At 36.7% G+C, this 12,076-nt stretch overlaps 1 protein-coding gene across 1 annotated transcript in view; it reads right to left on the bottom strand.

Moving 5' to 3' along the window:
* The window catches only part of Stag1 (stromal antigen 1), a gene marked incomplete in the record, with an annotated part of 394,726 nt that overhangs the window by 271,626 nt on the left and 111,024 nt on the right, over positions 1 to 12,076 (bottom strand). Inside the window, 1 exon segment of the mRNA XM_013505748.1 lies at positions 7,911 to 8,013. Coding sequence (XP_013361202.1) covers positions 7,911 to 8,013 — 103 coding nt within the window.

Genomic DNA, 12,076 nt, shown 5'->3' with positions numbered 1-12,076 from the left:
TGTTTCCAGAGATGGATTTGAGTCCTGGCAAAGATGCTGTGAATAATATTGAAATGATGACAAAGGATTTACAGTATTATCTAGTCTCAATTGACAAAGCACCAGCAGCATTTGAGAAAACTGACTAGTTTTGACAGAGGTAGTAAAATATTAACACATAAAGAGAAACAGTTTGTAAAAGAAGAACTAATGGATGCTGGCATTGTCCCAACCTGTAGCTACCATCACCTTTGAGTCAGGAGCCATTAAGGTCTAGGAAGATTGTCTCCAACAAAAACATCCTGACTCAATGAAGGCTCAAATGACTGTTAGCATTTTCCCAGTATTTAAATTAAAATATGTACTTTTAAGACATAATGCCATATCACACACAACATATAGTATAAATACAATTTTTACACACACTGGGAAAGCAAAAAACATTTACACGACTTACATTACTGCAATATTCACTTTATTGCAGTGGTCTAGAACCAAACCCACAGTATCTCTGAGGTGTATCTGTAAGTAAAGAGATACACTAACAAATACTATGTAAGACAACTGCAAAACTACGATGGTCTGATGGAAACAAAAGTTTCTGAAGTAATAGCATGCTAAAAGAAACACTGAACTACCCGCAAAAAATAAGACCTCTAGAGACCTCTAAAATTTAATAAGGAAACAATACTGTTCCTAATACAAAGTCATATATTACCTGTTTCATTTGACTAAATGAATAAATCCAAAGATACAATAAGTCTCCTTTAAAAAATGCATTAAAAACAGATAAACCCTTTAAAAAGTAATAAATGAGCAACTTCTTAGACACATAAAACTTACTAAACATGAACCACAAAGAAATAGAAAACTGAATATATCGATACCAAGGAATGAGAATAAATCAATGAAAAGTTTCCAAAACCATGCAAAAAACCCAGGACTGATGGCTTCACTGCTGAATTCTATCAATATGTAAAGAAGTAAGGCAAATTCTCAAAATACCCTAAAGAGCTGAAAAGGAGTCCTATTCAAACTCAATTTTTTTGTTTGTTTGTTTGTTTTTCTTCCGGTGCCAGGAATCAAACTCATCAAACTCTATTTTAAAAGGCCAATATTACTTTGATACCAAAACCAGACAAAGATATGAAAAGAAAGAAAACTATACACCAATCAGGGATGAGCACAAATATAAAATTCTTAACAGATTACCAAATTAAACCCAAAGTACATCAAGATTTTTTTTTAAGGATCAAACAAGGTTTATCCCAGTATGCAATGATGGTTCACAATGTACAAAACAGTAATCTTACCATATCACACAAACAAAAAAATATGTGATCATCTCAATAGTTACAAAGAACTCTATAATATCCAACATTCTTTCCTAGTAAAAACTTTCAAAATATGATATTTGGTATAGAAGAAATGTATTTTAACACAATAAAAGCCATGTATGACAAACCCATAGTGAATAAAGAAGAGTCAAAAGGCCTCCTTCTAAAACCTAGACTAAGAAAAGTGTACTCACGTCCACCATTTCTATTTCTATTCTATTCAGCATAAAACTACAAGTCCTAGCCAGAAATATTAAGTCATGGGAAAGAAATAAATGCCACCCAAATAAAAAAGAAGTTGGTCAATTTGCACTTATTTGCATTTGACATAATCTGATTACAGATAAAACTGAAGACTCCACCAAAACAAAAAACTGTCAGAACTGATAAATTCAGTAAAGTGAAAAGATAAAAAATTAACATACAAAAATTAGTACACTTCAACAAAGCAAGAGCAAAGTATCTAAAAAACCAATCAAGAGAGTGACACCATTTAAAATACTACTCTCAAAAAATCTTGGACTACATTTAACCCAGGAAATAAAAGATCTCTACAATAAAAACTAAAACACTAATGAATGAAATGAAAGAGTACAAAAAAGTAGAAAGATATCCCACGTTCAGACTCAAATTATTAATATTACTGAAATGTCCGAACAATGCAAAGCAATCTACAGACTCAATACAATCCCTATCAAAATGAGACATGTTTTCAAAGAAATAGAAATAATAAACCTAAAATTTGTATTGCAAGAAAAAAATTTAAATAGCCAAAGCAATCCTGAACAAACTGTACAAAGAATTAATGGCATTAGAACATCTAACTTCAAAATACACTATGAATAAAGTACACTTATATAAAGTATAGTTGTACTAAAGTACAACTCTAAGTATACTTTATTTCATATATGTATTAGACTGTATAAATATCCTTATATAAACTACATGCATGAATAATGTATATAATACATACTATAAGTAAAGCTATAGTAACTACAACAGCATGGTTCTTACATAAAAACAGATATCTTTATCAACGCAACATAACCCAGAAATTGATTAAGGTTTTTAAAGACAACTGATCTTTCAACAAAAACTCATTCACTGGACAAAGGATAGTCTCTTTAATAAATAGTGCTGGCAAAAATGGATATCCAGCTGGGCATGGTGGCGCAGGACTGTAATCCTAGCACTAGGGAGACTGAGGGAAATCACGAAGAGTTCAAGGTCATCCTGGGCTACATACTAAGTTCAAGTCCAGTTGAAACTACAAGTGAGACCCTGTCACAAAAACAAAAACAAAAAAACCTGGATATCCATGTGCACAAGAATGAGACTAGATCCTCACTTCTTACCAGTTACAAAAATCAACTCAAACTGGATTAAAGAATTAATGTAAGACCAAAAACTATGAGAACACTACAACAAAACACAGGAGCAAAGCTTCAGGAAAATGGTCTGGTAAAGAATGTTTGAACTAAGCAAGAGCTCAAAAGCACAGGCAATAAAAGTAGTAACAGACTGATGGGATTATAATCAAACTAAAGTATTGATGCACAGCTAAGAAAACAAGACAATTTCCTGAATGAGAAAATATTTGCAAACTATTCACTAGATTATATGCAGAATATATAAGAAACTCAAAATAATCAAATTTTAAATTGGGCAAATATTTGAACAAATATTTCTCAAAAGGACATATACAATAACCAACAGGTATATGAAAAATACTTAGCATGACTAATCATCAGAGAAATGCAAATCAAATAAGATACCATCTTCCACTATTGAGAATGGCTATTATCAAAATTATAAAGCATACCAATGAGGACACAGAGGAAGGGTAACTCTCACACACTGCTATTGGGAATATAAATTAGTACAGCTATATGGAAAAGAGTATGGAGATTTCTTTGAAAATTGAAAATAGAATTGCCATTTGATCCAGCAATCCCTCTACTAGGTATATATGCAAAGAAGAAATCAGTATCTGGAAGAGGTATCTGTTCCGCCTTTTTAAATGGAGACTTACCCTTAATAGCCAAGATGCAGAATGAACCTAAGCATCCACTGACAAAAGAAATGTGTAAAGAAAATATGATTATTTATACATAATAGACTATTACTGAACCATAAAAAAGAATGAAATCCTGTCATTTGTAACAACACAGACAAATCTGCAGGATATTATGGCAAGTGAAATAATTAGAACAGAAAGACATGTGAAAACTTAAACTATTGACCTCATAGAAGTACAGAGGAAGAGTGATTTCCTGAAGTTAGGAAGCGTAGAGCAGAGGACAGAATATGAAGAAAATTATTTACAGGTACATAATTATGGTTACAATAAATAGGAAGAATAACTTTTAGTGTTCTATAGCACCATAAAATGACCCATTAACAATAATTCATTGTGAATTTCATAATAGCTTGAAAAGAGAACTGTAAATGTTTTCCTCACAAAGAAAGATAAAACGTTTAGTGTGAATGGATGTATTATTGCTCTGTTAGTCACCTCTCTATTGATGGGCAAAATATCTGATACTCTTGACTTAAAAGAGCAAAGATTTGTTTTGGCTTATGGCTTTACAGTTTCAGTCTATAGTCAGCGGGCTCCAAGGCTGAATTATGGCAGAAAGGCATTGTAGAGGGAAGCTTCTCACTTCATGGAAGATGGGAAACAAAAACCAAAAATGCTAGGGACCAAATATAGTCCTCAAAGTAACACTAATGTGACCTATTTCCTCCAGTGAGGTCCTACCTCATAACTGCTCATTCATCTATGAACTCATCAACAGGACCCACTGATGGTATTAGTGACTTCAAAATCCAATCATCTCTCCAGAAGTCTCTTAATCCAGTCACTCTGACAATCAAGAGTAACTGGTGTGCCCCAATTTGATCATTACACATTGTATACATGTTTGGATATATCACACTGTACCCCTTAAATATATACAATTATATGTCAGTTTAAAAAATTTGAAATAAAAAAGAAAAACAAAAACAGAAATAAGGATAAAGGTGATACACTAAAAAAAGTAATAGTTTTAAGATACCTAAACAAAGTGTATCAATCACAATTTGGAATTGGAACTTGTTGACAGAAAATCTCTTACTTATTTTTGAGAAGTACCAGGGTCCTCAACACAAACATTATCATTAAGATAATCACTTTTCTCAATATTAATTACCAGTCTGGTATTCTAGCCTTCTTAAAGAATATAGAAGTTGGGACATGAAATCAAATCCTAGCCTTGCCTCTCACTTACTGTTTGACTTGAGATAAAATTCTACTTTTGTTTTATTATTTATTTTTTTTTTATGCTGGGGGGGTTGAAATTACAGCCTCTGCACTGAGCTACAAACCAGGCTATTTAAATTATTTTTAAAAAAATTTTAGACAGTCTTACTACACCCCTTTACTGCTGAGGCTGATACAGAACTTAAGATTCTCCTATCTCAGCCTCCCAGAGTGCTAGATTAGAGGCATGCACCACAATACCTGGCTAAAATTCCACTTTTAAACTTTGTTTTCTACTCTGTAAGCAGCATAGAAGATCTACTTCATGGCATCAATATGATAATTAAGTGACATAAAAATCACCAGCCCAATGCAAAGCCCAAAGGAGAAACTCAGGAGCATGTGCTGCGCCCACAACTACAAAACAAACAAGACTGAATTATGTGGAAGTACAGACAGCCTTGTGAACTAATGAGCACAAGTATATGGACTAACATATAATACAAATGTAGATGGCTATTATTTCATCTTGCTGAAATTTTTTCCAATTCTATTTACTTAAAATACATAGTAACAATTTTACTTAAAATCAAATCAATTTCGTACCACACATGTATACAAAAAAGCTAAATGTACTATCACTAGATTATGTAACAGCAATTTCACTGAAAATCAAATATCTCCTACCCTAAAGGAGCTGAGCATTTGGGTATACAAACTCCTTTTCCTCAAGAAAAGCATGTTTCAGGGATTCAGCTATACACACATAAAAATTAAGACAGGTTCTAAGGAACAATGACATATCCTGCTGAAGGGGTGATAAATTCCCTTTAAGAAAAAAAATAAATTCCCTTTCAGGGATTCAGCTATACACACATAAAAATTAAGACAGGTTCTAAGGAACAATGACATATCCTGCTGAAGGGGTGATAAATTCCCTTTAAGAAAAAAATAAGGCTTTCTTTAACAACACAAACAATCCAAATCTTGTATGGGAAGAATTTTAATTGAAAGAACAAATTCAAGGAATCATGTGGGCAGTTAATTCTCATACCTTCTATCGTTTATTTTCAATTTTGTAGCTATAACCCATTATGTTCAGACAAAGCAATATAAGCTCCCTATAGCCTCAGAAAAATCACATAGTAGAAGAAGGAACCAGAATAGTCTCCAGATTTTAAGTACAGGACTCTTTCACTTATCCCAAAAATGTCTGTGTAAGGAACACAAATGAAGTATTGTTAAAAACTGATTGCAGTACATGTCTTTCCCCAATTTTTCCTTTAAGTGTGCATGACAACAGCAAGTATATAGGTGAAATGGACAAAGTTTTCCTTCCTTTTTTTTGAACACTGCCTAGAAAAGTAAGCAATTAAAAATTCTGACAAACAGAAACAAATAATGATTAAACAACTATATCAAAAATAGTCCTGTTGACTAATTCACAACAAAACACTCTCTCCTCTCCGCCTCACCCACCCATAAACTGCAACAGGTGGGTTGAATCTGAACCATAATTCTAACCACCAAAATGTATTTCAAAAATTAGAACATTTATGAAATGATTATTAATTGTAAAAGAGCTTATTTGGTGATGTTAATAAAATACTACTATCTTTAGGTACACTGATATTGCAGCTATGCTTTAAAAGAAAGTCATTTTTTTTTCAACAATTATAATATGATATGTAACTTTTATTTATTTGTTCCTGGCTCATAATTATGCCCTCAAGGCATAGAAAGTAGAATTTTTCTTCTTTAAGTTGGGTGCTAGACACTCAACTTCTCCTAACTTCCTGTCTTGGAGTTGGCCACAAAGTAATTATCAAACCTACTAATGACCAATAGTAAGTCATAAGACCCTCTCCTCATTATAGAGTATCATGCCCTGTGCCAGAGAGAGGAGTGCTGCACAAAGAGGCCAAGAAGAATGCTGAAACAGGTTTTGCATGATTTCCATACCCAGTCTATTAGCATTATATACACAATGAAGTTTCCATAAAGCCCCAAAACAACATAGGTCCCACAATGTGAATAACTGAACATGCAAAGGTCCCTGAAGGCTATCACTGAGTAGGTACTGAGGCTCCATGTCCCTTCTCTCCTATCTTTTAATATAAACTGATAAAGGTTAAGTGTTCTCCTGTGTTGTTCTGGTCAAGCTAATTAACTGAACCTGAGTGGAAGACTGGGGTGGTGGTAGATGCCTGTAATCCAGCATTCTTTGGGGGTAAAGACAGGAGGATCAGTAGTTCAACACCAGCCTCCTGGGCAGCTTAGTGAGACCCTGTCTCCAGTTAAAAGGACTAGAGATGTAGCTCAGTGAAAGATCCTAGGTTCAATCCTCAATACTACAAACACCCGAGGAGCAGATTGTAAAAACACCAATTTATACACAATAGGTCAGAAGTATAGGCAGAACAACGTGGGGCTTACGATCAACTTCTAAAGGATAAAATCTTGCGAACTTCAACCTGTAGTATCTAACACCATCTGTCAAAACTGTACTGGATTATAGGACATACAGCCAATGTCCACAACTACAAAATTGACTGCTTGCTTGCTAGTGGAAACAAATGCCATCTTTGAAGTCACGAGAATCTTCTGAATTGATTACTGTGATGTGACAATAGAAGAAAAAGGTTTTGTCTAACAATAGCAACACATACTGAAATAGTTAAAATATGAAATAATGTCAAAATGATCTTAAAAATAACAGGAGAAAGAACAGAGAGGTGAAGAGATGAAACAAGAATGGCCATTGGCCATACTTGGTAACTATTTAAACTGGATGAGGGAATGGCTTGTTACACTATGTCTCATAACAGCAAATCACTTCATTAAGTGAAAGTAGAATATATGCCTCAGTCCTGACACATTTTATAGCTATCTCTAAAAGCTTATGTATGCATAAACGATAACTGTAACTTTTACAGCATGTAAAGACTGTTCAATACAGGGTTACCCAGCACTCTTCTAAAATTCTCACTTATATATTAGTAAGAATATATTCTGAGACTGGCCCCAATCTCCAAACTAGTACTGCCAAAATGCATACTTAAGACACTCACAGGAAGTCAGTTACATGTAAAAAGCAGAATGTCTTGGTTAACAATACTTCATTTAATGTTATAACTTCTTCTGTGCCTTTACATGGATCACCAAGGATGGAGAAAAAAATTACACTATAATAATCCTTTTTTCTGATCACTGCTAAGCTAATTTATAAAGTTTCCAAGAGTCTCTAATGCATCACTGACATTTTTTTAAAAGAATGAAAAAATAGCTTATATCAAGCCTACTTATGTGGTAACTGTTAAAATAACAAAGAAGACAAGTGTAATACATACTGGAGGCCGGCCAGGACGACCCCTTTTTCTTTTTCCTTTCACCTCTGTTTCTTCAAGTTCGCTGCCAGCATCAGAATGGGCAGTAGTTTCATTAGTTGAATCCCTAGAAAATGTCATATCATTTTAGTGAACAAATGAATAAATACAATGCAGTTCTGTTCAACTATGTTCCTTACCTCTTGGCATACTGCTGGAAGTGATTAAATATTTCTTTCAGAAAAAACTCTTCAGTGAAACAAAAATGTTACTTTCCCTTCCTAGTATCATATAACACTGATGTGAATCCCCCAAATAAAGAGTAGGAAATTATTGTTGAAATAGGAGCTGCTGTACAATATGTAAATGCAAAATACAACTGCAAAAGGTTAATTCTTTAGTATAAAAAGAGGAAGACGGCAAGAATTTTCTAAAAATCATTGAAGTCAGTTTTGTCTTAGTAACTGGTCAAATAGCTCTTAAAAAACTACATGCAAATACAATATCATAAATATTATAGATTTAAAGGATACATAGCATACAATTTATAAACAATATATGAAACTCTACTGTAAATTCCACAGTGATCTAACTCTTAGGATGATTTTGATAATGCTTTCAAACTCTTACATCTGTATCTGACCTATGGTTTGCAAATGATGAAGCAGCGGGAATTCTGACATTAAAGATGGCTGATTTGTTTTTCACTTTAACGAATAAGATGTAGGTAAAAAGCACAACTATTGGAATTTCACTCCTTAGCCAATGCTGTGAGCAACATCACTGTTCAATCAGATAACAGTTCTTAAAGTTAGAAGAATATTTCCTCAATTTTGAGATATTCATAATATACCTAACACACTTCAAAGTTTAATCCTTGTTATAAATGATTTATCGCTTCCTTAAATGTACAGACAATTGCCAGGCATGGTAGTACATGGGTGTAACCCCAGTACTTGGGAGGATGAGGCAGGAAATCACTGAATTCAAGGCTGACCTGGACAGAGAGATTCTGTTTCAAAAAAGAAAAAAAAGAGAGGGGAAGGGAAGGGGAGTGGGGAAAAGAAGAGGGAGGGAGAAGGGGAAGGAGAAGAGGGGCAAAGGGAAAGGAGAAAGGAGACATCTATAATGAGCAAAACAATAAATCAAGTCATACTTCATAGCATTTGCTGATTCTCATGGTGTAAGCACTTCCACCCTAGCCAATTTCCAACAACCAAGTGGTATCACAAAACCCAAAGTTTGGAACTGATGAACATCAGTTTACTATTTAAGTACAACTTCACCATATGTGCACAACAGACATAAATAACCTTAAGATAAACTGATATAAGACAGGTATAGTGGCACAGTAATCCCAGCATTCTCAGAGGTTGAAGCACAAGAAGCTCAAAGTCAAGCCTAGCCTGTGCAACTTAGAGATGTATCAAAACCCTGTTTGAAAAATAAAAAGGGCTAAGGATTTAGCTCACTGCAAAGGTTCTCTGTTCAATCCCTGGGTGGTTGGGAGGATAATATCAATTACAAATTGATGAATTCTGAGTACTTATGACTTATTTTAATATCAGGAATTTAAAGCTCATAAAATTTTTTTAATACTACGTTTTACTGAACTGGCCTGCAATCTTTTGACTTTTACAAGTCAACGAAGACTGGCTCCAACATGGCACAGAAAAAGACTGCTCCTACAAACAGGAATCTCTCGGTCAATTCTACATCGACAATTCCATTAGGACTCTACATAAAACTATAAACAGTATGGAGAACTGTGGGGAACCATTCAGACTGCTTCAAAGCTCAAGGGCATCTGAGGACACCTGAGGACATGACCCAGCTGTCTAACACAGGCACAGAGTAGGATACAGTTATATAACCGTGACCTAGCACAGGTAAACACACATGCACTGGTTATGGCACTACACAAGAATGTAAATAGGTGATAACAACCTGTATAAAAATTATACAATAAAGATGCAGGCAGCTCTTGTACTCTGCTCTATTCCACACTACCTGCTCACCCGTGAAAATCTCCCTGGGACCCTCCCTGGACTCTCCCTGGGCCAACAACTGGAGCAGTCAGCAAGATGTTCAGGTGACTGGTCCCTAGGCAGCTATGGAAACAGAGCCAGAGGTGACAGAAAGCCCCAGGGAATGGCTGATAACCAAACCCTGGCCTCACCATGGTTACCTGGTAGTCCACCTTCTTGGCAGCCTGAAAAGCCCTGAAGGACTTGGAAACAGTCCGTTTGGTGCCCAGGATGTCTTGTAAGACTTGGAAGTGATACAGAAATTCCTCCCTGTTACTGTGAAACAGTGGGGCAGGTAGCCTGGCTGTTCTTCACTCTTCCACCACATAAATAAACAGGTGGATGGCCTGTCCTGCAAGTAGACCAACTGTGGCAGATAGTGCAGGACCTTGAGCAATGGGTAGCTGCTATGGAGCTCATATTCTGAGGCATGGGAAGCACTGTTTTCCTCAAAGGTGTCTACACAAGCAGGTAATCAAACTGTGATAAACTGGTTAATGGCAGTGGCTTAGTCGGTTTGAGAGAATCCAGGTGATCTGCCAGAGCAAGTCACTAAATTGACAACCTATCTAGATCTGATAACTGATCACAAGTAAACATGAAAAGCTTATTGGTTAATTTAAGTCCTGCTCAGGGCTGCTTTGTAGTGGTCTCCATCAGTAAAACCCAAGTAATTCCTGATACTGTTACTGGTAAGATCCAAACATACCCCAGACTCACAATACACCAGTAGCAGGTGTATGTGGGCTTGCTAGGTTTCTGGCAGACAAACCACAACTAGCTACACTGCTGCACCTTTTGTACTGGATGATCTGGAAGGGTGCTACATGGCACTGCATAGATGCAGTGGGAGCTGTTTTTCAGGACTCAAAGAGGGTTGTTGCACATGTGCAAGCCCTACAAATCACTGACCCTAAGCTGCCATCTATCCTAACCTCAGTATGGATGATGACAGATTTTGCTGGGGCCCAAGCCATGGTGGGTTTTGGTCACAGCTGTGGAAGGGAGCTGAGAGACAATATTCCCCGATTAAGAAACAGCTGGCAGCAATGTATGCTGTTCTTCATGCCTGTGAAAGCATCACAGGACCAGATACAGGGTTGGGGAAGGAAGCGGACAACACACCCTAGGAGTGAAGTGGCACAGGCCCCCATTCTCACGTGTTGGGGGACATACTTCCCAAAGTGGGACACTTTCTTAGCTAACCTGTTGGCAGCTGAACTGGCAACAGTTTTGGGACCTGTGATGAACATGGTACAGGAATCCAGCTGGGAGGAACAACTACAGGACTTAACCCCTAGTCCCTATGCAGAAGGAAAAGAGGGACCTCCTGCTACAACTGGCTGCACTAATGAGTCTAGCCATGACCCACACAGCACTGGACAGCAGTTGCCGTCCAGCCCAGTATGGAAGTACTCTGGTTTGGAACCAAAACAGGCAGGTCAAGCCAATGGGCAGAATTGTGAGCGGTGTGATTACTTGTGATTCTCATGAAGAAGACCCCCTATATGTATGCACAGACAGTTGGGCCATCTTTAGGGGGCTGACACTCTGGTTGCTGGCTTGGGTAGTAAGCTCAGGAGTAACAGATAGGGCACTGTCCCTTGTACAGCGCCTACCTATGTCATGACTTATGGGAATGAAGCCAAAAAGCCCCTCCTCATACCAGGAAATGACTTAGCAGATGCCTTGACCAGGCTTTACAATGGCTGGCTGTTAGGAATAGCATCTGACCAGGAAAATTGAGTGCTGCATATGCTAGGAATAGCGTGTTATGTATAGGATGCTAGGAATAAACTGCTAGGAATAGCGTGTTATGTATAGGATGCGGCTACAAACAGTGTCTGACCAGGGGCAGAGACCACAGACTTAACCCTTTGGGTTGAAGCCTTTGCTCAATATATAGACCAGGCCTTAAATGTGCCAAGCTTTGATGTTGCTTATGAATAAAACTTCCCAGATTAAAAAAGGTTGTTTTGCAAAACTACATGGTTCTTGATTTGTGAACTATTACAAGAGGAAGTACTTGTGCCCTGTTACATGTAAAATGTTACATTTATATACCCCTTAACCTTAGAGGGGGTGGGATGTGGAGAACTACTCAGACCGTTTCAAAGCTCAGGGGTGTCTGAGGACATGACCCAGCTGTGTAGCAAAGGTGCA

This window comes from Chinchilla lanigera, unplaced genomic scaffold, assembly GCF_000276665.1.
Source record: "Chinchilla lanigera isolate Chin_1 unplaced genomic scaffold, ChiLan1.0 scaffold00100, whole genome shotgun sequence".
NCBI lineage: Eukaryota > Metazoa > Chordata > Mammalia > Rodentia > Chinchillidae > Chinchilla > Chinchilla lanigera.
The sequence above is the reverse complement of the archived record's forward strand: the minus strand, read 5'-3'. Positions and strand labels throughout refer to the sequence as shown.